Consider the following 19677-nt stretch of genomic DNA (forward strand, 5'->3'; position numbering starts at 1 on the left):
TTTTTTCGAGCATCATCGAATTACGCCTGAGGAAATTTTCAACGAAATCAACTTGTACGTGTTAAATATGTGTAATAACAATGTATCCATGACATAAACAGCTTTGAAAAATTTGAAGTATATTCTTCTGCATTTAACATTTCTTCATCAACAAATGTGACTATAATCGTAGAGTAAAACAAATGAAATTTAGAAGATATAATGACAAATGTTATTTTTAAATAAATTGTGTACTGATTAAGCAAGTGACGTTTCTGAAACACTATCGACTGTTTGTCGTGTACCTACTTAAGACATCGAAACAGTTAAATTTATTCATAAGATATTATTCTTAGTCGATAAAACTATTCAAACGCTATATAGAAAACCCATGAAAAATGAAATTTTTTTTCACTGTATTGGTTCTTGCTGTTTTTGCCGAGGTGATATAATTTTTTTTACGTCACTAATGTTTTTGTGTATTGTTTTCATAGTGTTCGTAATATTATCCGTACGAATTAATTGACCTCAACCCAATATTTTTTTACCATTTGAAGCGTTTAATATATGTCGTATTTTCGTTCTTATCTTATTATTAAATTTAAGTTTGAACTGACTTTTTTAGGTATACAAAAAAAATTATTAATTTAAAATTTAATTGTGTTTACTTTATTTTATGATAGAAGACACTTAATTTTTTTTATAAATATTATTTCAGTGATTAAATTTTTTATTGTTTGTAATTTTGTATTTTAATTTATTGTTATAGACAAGAGCATTTTTGTATCCTAATCAACCATATGATTTATCGTGTCCATCTGGAAGCAATTCAGTCAAAAATAACAATCCTTCGGTAGAACAAACTTTATTACCTACAAAAGTAACGGCTAAAATTTTGTCGTTTCCTAAAATTAATAAAAAGTCATCCTTAACCCCAATTCTTCTTAAAGTGCTGTCTAATGTCTTACAAGAAAAGGTATGTGACAGTAATCCCGGACTTGAACATTACCAACCACCTTTACAAAACTATGTGCAGCCAGGCTATTCAAATTATATAACTACTCCACCACCTTTACAAAACTATGTGCAGCCAAGCTATTCAAAATACTTAACTACTCCACCACCTTTACAAAACTATGTGCAGCCAGGCTATTCAAACTATTTAATCACTCCACCGCCTCTACACAATTGTATGCAGCCATGTTATTCAAAATATTTAGTTACTCCACCACCTGTATATAACCCATTTACTGTCCCAGAGTGTGATATCGGAACTCCCGTACACGAAACGAAAACTGAATGTAAAACAAATCCTATTGATGTAGCCGAGTCTCTAGTAAGCCAACAATTATCATCTGAAAACTTGTATTTTTTGTACAGTTTATTAGTGACAAATCCAGATATATTACAAAAACTGCAGCTTTTGGCAAACGCATATCAATGTAATAAGCAAATGTAGTTACAGTAAGAGAATTACTCTTTAATTGATTAAGTTTTATAAGGGCTGGATATAACGTTTACGTTATTTTTTTTTTTATTCCTAATCGTGCTTTGTATTTTAAATTTATTTATACTATTTTGATTATCTATTAAAATTTACACGAATAATTCAAAACGAGTATTTATTTGTTTTTAATTTTCAATCGAATTATTGTATTACAGCATTGCTTTTTTTTTACTCGCTCAGCGAATAATTTATAGTTATAATATCAATAAAAACATTGTACTGTTTATAAAATAAAATACATCTATATGGATTAGTTCATTTCTGAATTAAGCATATGCAAATTGTGTTTAATATATTAAATGTTTGTGCTGATATAGCAATTTTAACAAATAAGTACTATAAGGCCTAAAAGTATTTATGAGAAGGATTCAAGGTTATTTTAATAATTTTCATGCGTTCGGTGTTCATATTATCATAGAAGTTCGTCAATGTTAATTTAACATACTTCATCAAATTTGTTTTACCTGTAATATCTTGCATTGAAGATAATGGCCCTTGTACATAACACGACAACGAATAAAACTAATTTTTAAACAAATAAAATCGTCAATTATTTACTTGTTTTGATAAGATAATTAAAAAATTTAGCCGTTACATGGCCACAAGAGAAATGTGAATTAACATCACTCAACGCATTTTATTATGCGTTGAATGATGTTAATTCATATCCAGAGTTTATAATTTTTACTGGTCAATCACGGCGACGTTCTTATTTGACACAATATAGTGATAGTGATTTAAGAAGAAATTTTTTTAATTATTTCTTTTTTAATTTATAAAGATTTTTTCGGTAGGAGAAAATGGAAAAATTGCAACAACTTAAGTTTTTTACAAACCGTTAGTAAAAAAAACATACAATTACTAACAATATTAAGTATCAACATGTGAGGTACAATATACTAACGTTTCATATTTTTTTAATTAGTGTAAATATGTTTTTTTTTTAGTTTTAAGTCATGTTTTCCCTTGACCTGGAGAAAATAATGATCACTCAAATTTTAAAATGTTTTAAAAACTCATGACTAATTTTTTTGTTAACTAGTGTAACAAAATTTTTAATATAGATTTGTATCCATTACAATTTGCTTGTTATTTATATTATTACCAAAGTAAAATATAACAAAATAAATTTATCTTGAAAAGAGTTTTTAGAAAACGAGTATTATAAAATATTTGTGTTAAACCTTTAAAACAACTTTTAAGAGACAACACTAAACTGATATTTATAAATCACGTTTTTAAGGTTTTGGTAACCTAATTAATTATTTGATGTGGTCACCTGATATTTTGCTATAATAGATTTGTAGAAAACTAGGTTATTACTATTACTCACTGAATATCACTCGATCTTCTCAACTGATAGAAACATTTTTGAGAGCGACATCGTAAAAAAGTTAGCCTTAACAAAAGGCTGACTGATAAATAGTTTTATCGCCATAAGTAGGCCCGCAATAATTTTATATTTAAGTTGCATTATTTTTTAAAATAAAATGTAAAAAGTGGTCTAGTGATGGTTAAAAATGTAAATCCCTCTTTAAAATATCTCAGGGCGTTCTTTGTCAAATGGTAAGTACAGCAAAGTTCAATAAACTATAAGGCAACTATAGTTAAAAACAAATATTTGTCTTGATAAAAACTGAATTGAACAACTGATTCATAAGTTATAATTTTAAATATCTTTGTTTAAATTAAATTTTATCTTGAATTACGTAATTCATATTTCTTATGATTAATAAAACCTTGGACATCCAAAACACTATCAACTATACAAATGATACACATTGTTAAACATGTCAGATGATGTAACGATAAAAGCGTCCTTATAAATACTTCGATTTGTTAGGAATTCAAAATCATTGGTCGTGAATGTTGACAGATGAAATTCAAAACAAAATGTTTTATTTTAAGTTATCAGTTGTGATCTTATTAACCATTTTAATCAAGGTATGAAATTATGTATTAACAAAGTCCTCCATCCAAATTAATTTATAACTATTTATACAAACTCAATTTAGTTAGTCTAACTTATAAGTTAATTTTTACATTATTTTAGTACATATAAAGTGTTGGGAGATGGTAAACTGCGACATAAGTAGCATTTTTTTTAAATCGCTCATATAAAGTTTACTCACACATGATGTTTACTGCGAAAAATTATATATAGACATTATACAAGCTGTGATATATTTTTTTTTCATAAAACATTTTAAATTTGTATTACAAGTAAAAATAATAATATAAAAAATCTTCAATATTTTCAAAAAAAACTTTTCATTTTTATTAACTAAAATGTTCATAGATTCTAAAGACTGATGCATTTTATAAATATTTTGAGGGAGTGATGTTGAAATTTCAGTTTTTCATTATATACATTTTTAGGAATATATGCGGTCTATAAATAAATAATCAGACAAAATAGACATAATTTATAAAATCAATATATAGAATATTCAGTAAGTAAGGAAACGGGTTTCTATAGTTCTCATTGTTTATAACAATTGACCTGTTTCCTGAATATTGACCAATATTTTTGTCAAAATATTGATAAACATTGACATCAACATCATTATTGATCAATATATAATTATCACGTCCGCTAAATATTATAGATATTGTCAATATTACATTTACGTGTCAATATTTTCAAAAATTTTTTATTTGTTCAATACATTTATTAATCCTTCAATACAGTATATATAAGATATATATTATTGATCATATATTGGCAGTTTTATAAACATCATTAGTTAATAGTTATGTATTATTTTCTAAACTTTGAAATATTTTTCAAACAATTTTAGAAGGTAATTGTTACCTTCTAATGAATTATTCGTTAATATTACTGTCATTCAGTTTTCGCTTTACAATGTTACTGCATGAAGTTTAATTGTTTGAAACAATTAATCCTGTATATTATTGTGTTCAAAAAAAGATTTTTATTTTATAATTTTATCATCTATTTTCAAACTAAATATTGTCTTTGCATTTTTGATTTGCACAAATCAATTTTTTTGCGTCGTTATTTTGGATTTTTAATGAATTTTAAATTTATAGTTATAATAAACTAAAATTTTTTTATTATTTTGCAAAATATAAATGTATATTCCACAATTCACACTTTATCGAAAACGCTACTGCTCTAATTTTTAAAAATTATTAGAAAAGATCATATTTTATAGTGTAGTATTAATTTTTTCTGTATTTTACCGACTATTTAAATAACATTTTAGTATCATCTAATAGGCTTTAGTAGTTGTATAAAAAACATTTAAACATAAAATAGTTCACTGTATAAAATGTTTATTAAAATTTGTCTGTAGTGTATTTCAGTTTATAAGTTTAGTTATTTGTCGGACCTAAGATATACATAATAATTGAAAAGTCAGAAAACGAATGATTTCTTATTTAAAAAAGTTTATTACAGCTTACATAATATATATCCTATGACTTTGTCGCAGTTTACATTATGTACTTATCTCAATTTTTCATAGTTTACAGCATGTATGATTGAAAATAATGTTAATTTTGTCGCAGAGCACGCATAGACCGTTTTGTTCTAGGAATAATAAATGTTACTTTTTTGTTATAAATTAGAGGACTTAAAGTCCTTAAATACTATTTAAGGACTTTAAATAGTTGGTTGGTTATTGACTTAAAGTCAATAACCAACCAACCCAATGTACTATGTATCCAAATAAATTAAATTTGAATTAATCCCCGAAAAATATTTTAAGTGGCAATGTTATAACTTATCATATAAAATGATCTAAATGTCTTAGATGGACGAAGGCGGAATTTAATATTTTTTTAATAAATTAAAAAAATAATTTTATGTGTTCAGTAAATAAGGAAACAGATTTCTATTATTGTTATTGTTTGTAACAATTGACCTGTTTCCTTACTTACTGAACACACTATAAAGGTAATTAAAGGGAAAGTATAATTTATTGTTAAAGAGTTTTACATTTTGTTTAGAATTTTCTTCAAATTTCAAAATATTATGAGCTATTTATTTGATCTATATTATGTAATTGATTCCAAGTCCTCATTTTATGTATTCTAAATGACATATACTATAAAAAATGATAAACAAAGTATAATAAAGAGTTAAAAATTTTTTTAGTTTTGCTATGTTTTAAAAAAGACCATATTTAGAAATTAGTGTAATCATTATCATTGAATATTAACGTGAAATTATTATGTTTATCCCCAATAGTTTACACTTAAACATATTATCATTAATTATTTTCATCTATTTAATGGAGCATATATCTTTAATAAAATTAGAAAATAATGTTTTCTGTGACTCATATTCTGAAGCTGATAAGTTGCAAAAAAATTGAGACATAAAATATTATATAATTGCCAAAAATTGATGAGTCAATATCGATAAAATTTTTTTTCGCATTTCATAAATATTAATTTTTATATGACAGCATTTTAATTGTTAATTTTTTTTAGTCTTTTAAAAAATTGCTAAAAATGATCTATCAGCTTTTGTAAAATAGCCACACATTTATAATTTAGAAAAAAATATTTAGTTTGAAATGTTTATCCTTATAGGGGAAATTTCAATAATTTTTCAGACACGTTGTGAACCAATAAATCAATTTAAACGGTCGTCAATGCCTTTAATTTCTCCATCTGAAGCTGTTTTAAGTCTGTTGTCATCAAATCCGATGTTGTTATCTTACATACAAAATAATTCAATAAAAAATGATCCTTTACCCTGTTCTACTGTTGATCAACTTTCTAATGATAAAACTTTTATTACATTAAAATATTTATTATCAAACCAATCGGGTCCTCTGACTTTATCATCAATTTCCAGTTATTTCCCTAGACTACCGTTGTCTTCAAAACTTAAATTACTCACGAAAATTAAACTCTTAAAATCCGCATTTTCTGGTATAACTCCTCTTCTAAATGAAAATTTTGTAACAGCTTCAAGTGATATAAAATCTCAACTAAAAATTCCTACTACTGAGTCAACGCATTCTTCAGAAGCCTCTTTAACACCTGATTTAAAATCTAAAATTTTTGAACAGTTAATAACAGCCTTACGTTCCACATTAACTCAAATTTTTGAAACTAAAATTTATTCACAACCATGTTTATCAACATTAATGACATTGCCTTCAATAGAGTCTACTACTTTCACAAATCAAAATTCAAATCCAGACATTTTAAAATCAGTAATCCCAATTCTAAATTCAGCTATTAAATCACCGTCTAATAGCCCGACATCATGTCCTTTACTTCAACAAAAAGCACCTCTTCCTATATTACCACAAATATCATCATATCAAGCGACAAATATTAAGCCAGCTGTATTGAATTATTTATCTAGCCAATGTTCTTCTCAACTATCAACACCTCTACCTATTAATAAAAATGATGAATTAATTCCAAATACACCTGTATTATCTTCATTATCAACTGATTCATCGTGCTCTGAAAACTTCTTAATAAAATATTTAAATACATTGAGGACAAACATGAACCTTCAAAATAATTTACTTCATACTTTAGAAACAACTTCAACAAATCAAATTAACCCACCTTCAATTCATTCTTTGACGGAACATTCTACTCAAAATAAATATCCTAATACCCTTCAATCTGATTGTAATGGAAAAACTTCCAGTTCAATAGAATCTCAGATATCTTCGCCAAATTCAAATAGTTCTATAGTTAATGATACAGATTTATTAAATTTCGAATCATATATTCCAAATCATGTTATACAATCATTGGTACATTCAGAATCTGATCAAACATTCAATAAATACTCATCAAAAGAATTAATTCCTATCTCAATATCTCCAAACCAAGATTTTACAAATACGAAATCAAGTTATTTATCACAAAATCCTCTAACAAAAGAAGAAGCACTCTCATCTCATTTAAATTCAAATTCATTTTTAACATCGAAAAACCAAAATCCAGAAACAACGATACAGTCTACGAATTACTCTCCTTCATTATCGTTGCCAGATGTATCATGTCAAATGCCTGAATATAAAATAATGAAGGACTCGTATTCTTCTTCATTAATTCAGCCAAAACTAACTCCACTTTTTACACCTGACTCTATTCAAGATTCTGCAACGTCTACTTCTTCTAAATTACCGTGTTCATTATTAAGCGTAAATTCTGAGTTTAAAAGCGATACATCAAAATTACAGAAAACTCCTCTTCAACAAGATTTTAATTATAAAAACTTTTCACTGGATTCTCAATCATTTGATTCCTCAGAACTTCAAAAAAATGGCTTAAATGATTTTGATTCTCTATTTCCATTAACAAAACATTGTAATTCTTCAACAACTTCACAAACAGATTTAGTAAAATTAATTTTAAACCTTTTAAATCATTCTCTTCCTTTGCAAAATTCTCCATGTGAATCTCATTCAAAATACAATTTGTCCTCTAATTTAACCTCTAAAGTTTTGGAAAAAACTTCGTCTTCTTCAAAACTTTCTCCAAGTTCACCGATTTTTCAAAGTAAACAAACAGATTTTCCAAATTCAATTGCAAATAATCATTATTATGTCGATGACAAATCTGAATCTCCTCAATTTATACATCATAATTCTATTTTAGTTCCTGATTCTTCCTCACAATCTTTAACATCTCCACCTGTTCTATCACAATTTTTGAATTCAAAACCACTGTTTAATTCTAATTCAGATCTATTGAAGTACGTACTGAGTTTACCCAGTCCTTCAGATACAACGCCTTCAAAAAAGACTTGCACTTCGTCAGATTTATTGCTTACAGACACATCATTCACTACAGAAAATAAAACTGAACCAAACTCACAATCAGATGTATCGTATTCAAAATCGTTATTAAACTCAATGTCTGAAATAAAATTAGACTATAACATTAAATCATAGTCAAATTTTCAATTATATTTATTGTATTATACATTATAGAAATTTATATAATTTAACAATTAAAATGAATTAATATATGATAAAATTAATTATTAAAACATTATTAGTAATTTAAATACTATTGTATTACAATAATATAATTGTATTTTAATAATATTTTAGTTTTACATTATAAACATACAATTAGTGTAATAAATATTTTAAATTGAAAGAATGTTACAAATTATTCTTTAATATATCAAAAATTTACTTTCTCTCTTAATGAAAATATATAACAGAAACTAAAACCTTTATTAAGAAATTTTTATGATAAGATACTAAATGTGCAATACTTTTTTGTTATAGTTATATTTTTACGAAATAAGTAAATAACATTTGGTAGTAACAAAAATTCTATTCAATTAATTTTATTAGTATAAAAGCTATTTTAAATTTTCAGCTAGCAAAAGCAGTATATTACTATTATGCGTTTTTTTTTTAATTTTTCTTTTGTGTTTGTTACCACTTTTTCTCAGCACTCACAAAACCGATTTCTTTCAACGATACGTCAAAAGATCATAAAATGTATCTAGTCGAAGACATTACCTTCAAAAATTGAAAAAATTTCTTTGGTTCCCCGTAAATGAGGGAAATGCCCAAAAAAATGGTTAATTTTTTAAATTTTTAAAATTTTTTTTACTTTATCAAAAAAGATCATATAAACCTAATTTTTTATATAGATGCATGATGTCTTAACCTATTATTTAGTATATTTTTTTTTATAAATTTGACCTTTTACCTGCCCACAGGGAGGGATTCATAATGACAACTTTTTTAATTTAACTTTTCAAAATGTTCCGGAAATAGTGACACTTATATATATACATTAAATTAAAGGTAATGTAATACACTTTATTGTGGAAAAAAAAATTCTTTATAAGACTTTATTTTACAATGAAAATGACTACTGTATGCCTTTTTTGTATAAAAATTCTCAATTTTATATTTTACATTTTTAACTTTATGTTATATAACTTTTTTAAAAATGTATGGATCAATACAATCTTTTTATGATAAATACTACTTATATATCTCTTTCATTCGACATAATTATTTTTTAAATAAAACCATTTCCCTTTATATATTTATTCATATATTACACTTATAAATCATAAAACTTATAATCAGGATATAAATAAGGAAATAGGAGATCATGTAGCTTTTGGAATAATCCACCAATTTTTTTTAAAGTAAACACTATCGACAATTTTGCATCGAAGCTTTTTTTATGATAGTGATTTTAATCACTGTCAGATATCATTATACTTGACCCAACTATGCCACTTCCCCACTGTACCACGTTCCTACTGTGCCGCGACACCACCGTGCAGGTTTTTTTTTAACAATTCGCACAAGTGACAAAAAAAAAATTATTTTCTCAACATTAACACCCGGTTATAGTATAAGTATTTTTTAACAAATTTTTGTCGTCCGATTGGATAGAAAAAAATTAAAAAATTCAGCTAACTAGACGATAGAGAAGATTTACTAGGTGGCAATTGTTAGCCTAGTTTACTAGATTAACAAATGAACTGAGAAAAGAACAATTTATACTTAATATCGCATAGAAACTTTAAAAGCTAATAATGATTAAATTAGTCATCAGTTTTCAAATATTTAATTTTATTACTTACTATGTGATTTTTCAACACACATTCATATAAAATGTTATATATTTAATTTGAACAATATCGTATAAAAAATAATTATAATTTTTTACTAACTAATAAAAAGTAATATATTATAATTAAGTACAAATTTCTCTAATCTGTATAATTATTTTGCTTTTATAAGGAATTAATTAAATTAATATATCACATTAGAAAAAAAATTAACAATAGTTATTCTATAAATGTGTCGTTATAAGTCAATTTTATATGAATACTGTATACCATAAATAAAAACTAATATGGTAATATTGTAACAGCATTAGTTTTTCCATAAAAATATATATAATGACCATTTTTATATTTCTTTTTTATCTAATTGTTAATAATAATTAAAGGTTTTAGTTTACTTCCGAAAGCTATATTTAAAAAAACTTCATGAATACTTTGTTAAAAAAAAAACTATAATATATCATAAAACCATTAAAATAAATGCAATGTTATTAAATACGCTTTTATAAAATAATAATTTTTAAGAAACAATTGTATTTATATTAAAACTAATTATTTAGTTTTACTAATAATAATACACATATATATGTGTGTGTGTGTGTGTGTGCGTGTGTGTTTGATTTTAAATATACTTGGATATTTTACTTACTTAAGAATCTGTTAATTAAACGTATATTAAAAAAAATTTGGGGATAATTTAAATTTATTTTATTTTATTCAGTTGATTGTAACGTAAGTAGATGACTAGTAATTATTTAAATATCCGCAGTAGTGTAAAATGATACATAAATAAAGTTCAAGGTAAAATTATTAGAAGAAGCATAAACATTTAATATAAACAAAAACAACGACGATAAATATAATGATTTGAGTGTAGATACTTAATTGACAAGCTATAATATTTACATATTTTTTGAAAAATTTGAAGGTTTTTTGAACTGTAAAATTTGATAAATTAGTTGGTTAAGACGAATTTGTGACCTATATTGATAAAAAAAAGATAAACATTTCTTAGATCATTTAAATAAGAAGTATAAATTTTATTAGCTATTGTTATATTCAAGTCCAAATGTAATTAGAGACTAATTAAGTATTCAAAAAAAAAAAATAAACATGGTGATTTTGAAAAGTGTTATTGTTATTGCTGTAGCAATTGTTATTGAGGTATGTTAAAATATATACATATAAACTTTTTATTTTCTGTAAGTAATTTACACTAATTGTATCTTAAATTTCCTATTAAAATATCTGACCTAAATAACATGAAAAAAATAGAATTTTAGATAAAATATTTATATCAATTTGACGTCAAATCAGTTACTTGATCATCTTTTATTATCACTAATGCAACAAAATAAATATATTATTCTAGGTTTACAATGCACCAACATCTAATGTGGGCAATTTTATAACGCTTACATCTACGCCTCTCGAATCATCTGGTCTCAGTCCTGAAGTTATAGCTATGATATCAAAAATATATCCGTCGTGTAAATCAACATCAATATCCTACTCTGGACTTAATCCTGCATTTGCAAATTATCTAAGAACTTTGCCTTCATATTCTAAATATTGTAATTTGTCATTATTAAAAACAAATTCTGCACAGTTGAATTATCCTACATCCACTGTAAATAAGAATCCAGACCTTGGCACGACTGAGAATAATTATTTATCAAATTTACTGCCTTTGTCTACTGAATCAAGCAAATTGAATAACGAAGAATCTTATTCTATTTCTAATCAACTTAAACCCCGATCAGCACCTACCGGAATAAATCCGTGGCCAATACATTTTAAACCGAATTTCATGCAGAACTCATTCCCAGCTAATCCTTATGGTAAGATAAAAAAATACTTATGATTGAAATTTTTTTTTTAAACTATACAATGAATAATTATAATATTAATTACTTTTAGGAATGAATCAATATCCAATTCAAACAAATAATTATGAATCTAATTCTTATGGTAATATTTATAATAACTCAATCAAATGAGCTATCATTAAAAATCAATTTTGTTTAAATTTTAGGTCTAAATCAATACCCAATTGTAGATCAAAATTACTCAATACACTCTTGTAGTACACAAAATTCAAACGTAATTCTTCAAAATATTTTGTCTAAGCTGATGAATACACAACCACAAACTTATACTGCTGTGTGTAATTTTATAGTACCATCTACAGCAACCTCTAATAGCTTAACACAAAAAGAAATTGTAGAAAGTTTACTAAATAATGTAAAAAGTGAAAAAGTTTTACCTGAAAAATTAACGTCTAGTACTATTGAACAAAATCCTGCAAAAATTGAAACAAATTTATAAGCAGCTGTTGTTTAATAAAAAATGTATTCAGTAGTAATAATGTTTTGAAAAGTCTGAATGTAAACATAAGTAATTAATATGTTGAATTAAAAATATTTTAATTACTTTTTAAATTACAATTATACTAACATTTCTTTATTAGTAAATTATTTTTAGTTTCAATTGAAAAAAATTATTATTATTAAAAAAATGTTAAAAATAAAGTATTTTTAATTAACAATAAAAAGTTAAAAATGAAATACAATACATTTTTATTTTATATATTTTTTTATTGTCACAAATTTTAAATAACAATAATATTACTTAAGAGTTATTGAAAAAGAAAATGCTATAATTATTTTTTAAGAAATGAATGAAGATCTATTAAAAAAGTAGTAATCATGAAATTGTATAATTTGAGTAATATCAATTATTCTTAAGAATATTTTGTTTTTCCGGAACAATATATGATATCATCTAATGTTTTCCGTTAAAAATTGGAAATTATAACTTAAAAATATAAAGTTGTTAAAAAAATAGAAGTAATAATGTGTGGTAAGATTTTCTGAAATCATTACAAACCTTTTTATATAATATATGTAACATTATGGATTATACTTAAAAAATGATGATTAATTGCTTTGAGGCATTTATTTTCTAAAATAAAAACTATGCATAATTAAATGTGTATTTCTTAATATTTATTTGTAATACAAAAAAACAGTAAAATTACAATAAATGTTTCTTTGATTATTATAAATAGCTAATAGTAAAAATAAAAAATCTCAAAAATAGCTTAAAGGTTTCGTAGAAATTTGTTAAAAATTATGTTGAGAACGTAGATTTAAAGAAGTAAAAAAATGTTTGTAGAATAAACATTTTTGTCCAATATTAACATATAAACATGGGCGATTGAATTAATTTTAACCACTAAATTTTTACTTAAATAATTATCCTGAAAATTTTTTTTTGGTTTTGTTTTGTAATATTTATTTATCAATTTATATATCGTTAAATATTTTTTATGTCCATTCCTAAAAAAAAACATTTTTCTTTCAAAGGCAGGTGTTTAATTACACTAGCTTAGAAAATTACCTAGCTAAGAAAATAACTGGTCGATAATTAATATTGAACGAGTATTTCAGAAATGATGAATAATTTTATATATGAATGGAAGGAGGGGCATGACAAAATGGCAAATAATAAATAAAATAATAGAATCTGTACCAGACTTCCAGTTAAAGTTTTTAAACCTATATCTCCTACATTAAGAAATTGTTTTTTTTTTTTAATTTATATTTTTAGTATTGACACGTATTTTAAGCGTTATCAGAATAAAAAATCTCTATTTTTTATTGAAAAAATGAGGTATTCAAAAAACCTTGTTCGATAATTATTAGTTATACAAAAATGGTGTGTTTTTTTTTTCTTCTAATGATCTCAAAAAATTGAAATTCCTGGTTTTGTGATTGACACAACAATTTGTTGAAGAAATACTCGAATGAATATTTTTAAAAGTAATAATTTTGTTACAATACTCCTAAATTAATTAAATTAATAGTTGTATGACATTTTCATATTGAATTATACTCTACTAAAGTTTTGTACTCCATTATTTTTCAAAATTAAAATCTCCATGTTTTAAGAACATGGTGTAAATTATTAAAAAAACAAAATTTCGATTCATATATCCTTTTGAGGCGCTAGTAGTAAACTAAGGTTAGCCTGTCTCCTTCTCAAAATAATAATTTAAATTAATTGTTCTCGTTTTACTTTATAAACAGAAAAATATTGAATTTAATTTAACTACAGTTGGTTTTGTAGAACTGTCGTTTTAATGAACATTTAATGGGATGTCATTTTAATCTTGTAAATATTTTACGTTATTTTAAATAACAAAATTTAATTAATGAAAAACGAATAAAAAACGTTTATAACTAATATGAGGTGGTTCTCATACAGAGGGAACCCGAGGACATAAGCCCCAGAAACTTGTTCGTCGATATCATTAAAAAAAAAAATTAATTATAGTAATTAGAAAAAAGTCATTGATAAATGTCATCAGAACTACCTTGAAATAAATTTTTGTTATTTATGTAATTTTTTCATTTATATAAAAAAATATGATTTTTGGAATGCGAAAAGTATAACTCTTATGTTGTTTACTATTATACGTATTTTTCACCCTTTAACATATCAGTATTGTTCGATAACCTCTATATATAATGACTAGTTGACGTTTAGTAATTATGATGAATAAACATGTGTTTTAATGAGGCACAATATTGGAATATTATTTTCCAAAATACAGTATAATTCTATCTGACAAACTTCGATAATGTATGGTTTAGTATAATTTTATACGTGACAATAGTAAAAATATAAAATTCTGATTTTATATTATAAAATATGAAACCTAATAATTTTAACATTAGTTCATTCATATCGTCTTTTAACCAATAGATATAAAAATGACAAGTTTAAAAACATTATAATTAATTACTGCAATATTTAGTATTAAAGGCAATTCATTTTAATTTAGATTAACAAACATGGAGAGAACTCCATGTGAAACATATGGATTTCAAAAACTAATACAAATACCATTCGTAGTTTCAATAGTATCTACAATTGACAGTTCATTAACTATTAGTCCGGCTCTTTTAAATCAGTTCTTGACACTCATTTCCTCTCAGTCATCAGTGTTCAGCTAATAATACAAATTTGATTCCTACTACAACTTTTAACAACAAATTATTAGGTACAACTAGTAATTCACAAGCACGTGCATCAGTTTCTACACCATATACTATATCTGGTAATAATTTAAGTTTTTTAATTAATTTATTTGATTGACTTATGGGATAAAATTTTTTAGGTACACCATACTGTAATCCCAAGTCATTTGTCCCTACCATACTGTGCTCAAATTAAGTTCCTTCATCTGTGTTACTTCCTGAAGTAAAATCCAACGTTACAGTTTCCGCTCCTGTGTCTTACACATCTACTGATTATAGAACATTCATTTTAAATTTATTATCATCAATGTACTCCAAAGTAACTCCAAGTAGTGTAACTGTTCCTGGTACAAATTCGCAAACTACCCAAATATTAATTCCAAGCCAAACAACGCTTAAAACACAATGTTTACTACCAAATAATAATGAAGCTATATTAAAATTATTGTCACCATTGTTATCTGATGGATCTTCATTAAATTCGGCATCTCCTCCTAATACTAATAAGGGACCATCATCACTATTAACACCTTGTTTACCATCAACTCACTATTTACATAATTCGTTGCCTTCAGCCTGCCTTACATATTCTTCAACGTCTGCCAAAGTTTCACCATTGAATTCAAAGTCAAAACTTGATATATCAAAATGTAAAAATCAAAAGAATAGTGAATTAAATATTTTAAATGAAGCTTCTAATCAATATTATCAACCATTATCATCCTTTACAACGTTACTTTCAAAGCCATATGACGCTTTAAATATTAATATAGCATATTCGAACCCAATAAATTTACCGGAATTCTCAAATTCTGAAAATGTTTCGTGTTCAGTAATATCTTCTGAGAAGTCAACTACTACTTCTATTTCAGACCCATGTACAGATTCTGCTATTTCATCAACTTCACAACCTTGGAAAATTATTGAGAAATGCATTAATTCGTTATCAAATACTACACCACCAACAATGTCAAATTCAGCACAGTTTATTAATTCAATAGCCACTCAAAAAAACTATAAGAATTCTTTGGAATCATTTAATGTTACTCCTTCATTTGAAAATCAACTTTCATCAATTTTTAGTTTGAAAATTCCCTACGACCATGACTAAAAAATACCTTGTTATATAATTAGTTATGTTCACATATATTAAATAATTTAATTATTCATTTTTATTTTTTTGTTATAACATAAAAATATTATTCATATTGCGTAAAAATATATAAATTAATCTTATACCTACTATGCATTTCATTAACTTTCCTTAAATTGCGTTCCCTTCTGTCCCCTACATGATAGTGAAGTTCTATCTGTTTTTCCCTATCTTTTCTTTGATTATCCTGCCTTAATTAACGACAGAAATACACTACTTAGCCTCTTAGCGACTCACAATATTAAGCCATCTTCCGTAGCTAATATTCTTAATTCCCGTTTCCCCGTTAAAAATATTTCCATCATATCTTTCCTGAAGAGTTCCGACTTTGTCATTTAATCTCTAATTAATTTCTTTTCTATTCTTCTAATCTTTCAAATAAAAATTTAAAATGAATGATTTTTTTAATTTGTTCATTAAATACAATGCTTCTTTAACAATTATTTTGAATAATGTTCAGTTTTTTTCTATTTTAGAGTTTTTATAGCAATTATTGTCATATTTGTTAAAGCATTAAAACATAGTTTTGTTATTGTTATACTTTTTACTATTCATTATAATTGTTGAACTGATTATTATTTTATTGAACACAATAAAAAAAAATTATGTAAATTAATTAATTTTATTAAACTTTTTTAATAAATTTAAAAATTTTATATACAAATTCTTAAAAATTAGAAAAGTAATATACATTGTTTTGAGAAATTGTATGCTAAATTATAATAAAATATTGAAGAATAATTTTCTATCCATAATAATTTTATTTTATTAGATTTTAATTAGTAAAAAAACATTTTTTTGCCAATTGAAGACAAATCACATCTATTAAGTTGCTATCCAAGACCATTGTTTCCATTGGTGTTCTAAGTTTTTAATTTCAAGTGTTAATTTATACTCTTAGACAGTATTTTAATTTGTTTCAAACATTGAGTATAATTTTAAAATTATACATTGCACATTATACATAAACTTAATTTAAATTAAAAAAAATGAAGTTATATATACCTTTATGATAATTTCATTTTTAAAAATGTCCCTTAAAACCTTTCTATTATCAGGGAACAAAATGATAAAGTGACAAATTTTCATAGTCAAGTACCTGATTAAACGTTGTGGAAAAGTTACATTGAGTAACGCCATTGTGTAGCCATAAAATAGAAAATATTATACAACTTAAATATAATTTAGTATTGTTAAAAATGAGAAAACATATTTGCTACGCACTGATAATACTCCGACATTTATATATTTGACATTTTATAAAGCGATTATTACTACAAATATTTGGTACTTCGAATATCTGATACCAGAGATTACCGCGTATTACTCTGACTTTTAGAATCTCACCCCATTGGAGTATGTAAATGTCGAGACATTATCCGTTCATGGCAATCCCCGTAACCCGCTAAAAAAGTGGTTACAAAATAATACTAAAATTAATTCAAAAGAAATATTCTACACAGCGAATGAACTGTAACTTAACCTGAATGGGTTCCAAAGTGTGTATCATAAGAGGAACCTTTCAAGTAGAAAATTACTTCGAAATACTTTTTGATAACTTTTTTTAATATATGCCCTTCTGAAATTTGTCCTAACGAATAAAAAATAAGTATTTTTAAAAGAGAGGATCTTCATATATTTATGGAACTTCCCATAATTTACTAATTTTTTTGTTAGTTACGTCAATAGAATATGAATTAACAATCATCTCCTCGGTCTTTTTCTCAACTATTTTGGGTCGACTCTACCTTTCAATCTGTCAGAATTTTACACCACCTATGGACCCTTCTTCATAATAACTTAAGAAGCTAGTAAGAAAGCAAAGCGTGTATCGCTGTTAAAGATTCCGTATGGTCACACATCTACGCTTAGGTAGCAACAGAATGATCCACTACGATGCACTATTCCCCTTTGTGTATAAACAAATAATAGATACTAAAAATAACTAATATATATTCTGTTGTATTCTAATGTATCGCTTAAAGATAAAAAAAGCGTCATAACTGAACATTTTCTGTATTTTTTTCATAAATATGTATTAAAAATACTAAATTTGAAGCCAGGAAAATTTTGTTAATTGAGGTGTAATAGTCTCTGCACCAGAGTCTTCCAAAATTTTACTCTGGATTAAATAGTATATAGATGTTAATTTTAATTGCATTACTTTTGATAAGAAGTTATTTTTATAATTTAAAGTGATATTATGTACAGTGAATCATTTGATGATCATAAGTGATAATTTGAAGGGTATTTAAAGTCTATGCTACATATTTAGCACATACCATTTACCAATATTTAATATTTTTGTATACCTTGTAGAAAGTCGCTCTTATACTATAGTCATTTTGTTAAAATACAACTGGTAAGTTATACCAGCGTGTATTTTTGGGGAAATAAATTTTTAATTTTAATAATATAAAATATTCATTTTTAACAACCGTTTAAAATATTTGAGGGGAAGAGTTATCAAGAGCTACGATTCTCTCTACAAATATGCTTTTGGAATAACTTTATACAGACATCAGGTAGGTGATCACAGGAAAACTTAAAGAGCAACCATTCGTTGTTCATATGAATGAAATGCAACGCTTGTACTCTTGCCTAATCTATTTGATGAAACTAATATTGTACTATACAGTATAAATGTAAATTGTTATTACATTTTATCAATTTGTTTACAAGTATTCATGAAAGTGTAACTCAGTTATATTTAAAACCAATAAAATATTGAGTGGAACAGAACTAACCGACAAATTGTATAATTTGAAATATAATTAGAATTTCAATGTAATTTTTTAAAAGTTTTTTCATTTTAAGACTACGTTAAAAGAATATTTTAGATTCAATGAGAAGCTGTGAAGATATTGGTTTTACTATGATATAAATATCACTAAATTACGCTACCATAAAAAATGATATTTTCATACATTTCTTCCACATTCCAAAACTGCTATACTTACTTTTTTAACAATGATCCTAATGAAATTTTAATAAAATATAAAAGAGATAAGCTTTTTTATATATGTTTTTTTATGAAAATTAAAGTACATGGAGGTTTAAAAAATCTACTCGCGCATATAAACTTGTGTTTATAACTCATTTTCCAGAATGTCTCATAATTTATATCATTATAAGTTCTTGAAGTGTACTAAAAACTTAAAAAATAAAATTATCTCATGATTATTTTATTATCAGAAACTCGACGTTCAAAAATTTTTACAATGTAGCAATTTTTGAATTGAAATACACTAATTATGTAAAATTTAACGGATTTGAATGAAAACCTTTTTTAGGAAAGTTATATTAATCACTGCCAGAAGTCATCTATATTGACTATATAATAATTCCACTGTGCTGTACTTTTAGCTTCGATGCGAAGCGAAGAAGGTATTAATTTTACTATGATGTGTTTTTTTTTTTTTTTTTTTTTTTT

The 19677-nt window shown here is 25.0% G+C and overlaps 4 protein-coding genes across 5 annotated transcripts; all 4 read left to right on the forward strand.

The window, feature by feature from the left end:
- LOC126904152 (uncharacterized) lies at window positions 1-1594 on the forward strand. Of its 2 annotated transcripts, XM_050682907.1 has the most exons (3): window positions 1-422; window positions 749-1049; window positions 1104-1594. In XM_050682907.1, the coding sequence occupies exons 1-3, from the start codon at window positions 378-380 to the stop codon at window positions 1436-1438; spliced, it is 681 nt and encodes a 226-aa protein (XP_050538864.1). In that variant the 5' UTR covers window positions 1-377; the 3' UTR covers window positions 1439-1594. The 2 variants fall into 2 exon arrangements, with proteins under 2 accessions (XP_050538864.1, XP_050538863.1); XM_050682906.1 differs by having other exon boundaries at window positions 14-422; window positions 749-1594.
- Window positions 1595-3292: 1698 nt separating this feature from the next.
- Window positions 3293-8506, forward strand: LOC126904150 (mucin-4-like). The gene is made up of 2 exons (XM_050682904.1): window positions 3293-3430; window positions 6073-8506. Exons 1-2 carry the CDS (start codon window positions 3353-3355, stop codon window positions 8386-8388), a joined length of 2394 nt encoding a protein of 797 aa, XP_050538861.1. The 5' UTR covers window positions 3293-3352; the 3' UTR covers window positions 8389-8506.
- A 2586-nt stretch (window positions 8507-11092) lies between these two features.
- LOC126904151 (uncharacterized) lies at window positions 11093-12620 on the forward strand. Its single transcript, XM_050682905.1, has 4 exons — window positions 11093-11210; window positions 11419-11887; window positions 11967-12017; window positions 12082-12620. Exons 1-4 carry the CDS (start codon window positions 11160-11162, stop codon window positions 12372-12374), a joined length of 864 nt encoding a protein of 287 aa, XP_050538862.1. The 5' UTR covers window positions 11093-11159; the 3' UTR covers window positions 12375-12620.
- Window positions 12621-14727: 2107 nt separating this feature from the next.
- Window positions 14728-16580, forward strand: LOC126904465 (uncharacterized). The gene is made up of 2 exons (XM_050683511.1): window positions 14728-15171; window positions 15232-16580. The coding sequence occupies exon 2, from the start codon at window positions 15399-15401 to the stop codon at window positions 16200-16202; it is 804 nt and encodes a 267-aa protein (XP_050539468.1). The 5' UTR covers window positions 14728-15171; window positions 15232-15398; the 3' UTR covers window positions 16203-16580.
- The last annotated feature ends 3097 nt before the right edge of the window (window positions 16581-19677 follow it).

Source organism: Daktulosphaira vitifoliae, unplaced genomic scaffold (genome assembly GCF_025091365.1).
Source record: "Daktulosphaira vitifoliae isolate Bord-2020 unplaced genomic scaffold, ASM2509136v1 Scaffold_4, whole genome shotgun sequence".
NCBI classification, from domain to species: domain Eukaryota; kingdom Metazoa; phylum Arthropoda; class Insecta; order Hemiptera; family Phylloxeridae; genus Daktulosphaira; species Daktulosphaira vitifoliae.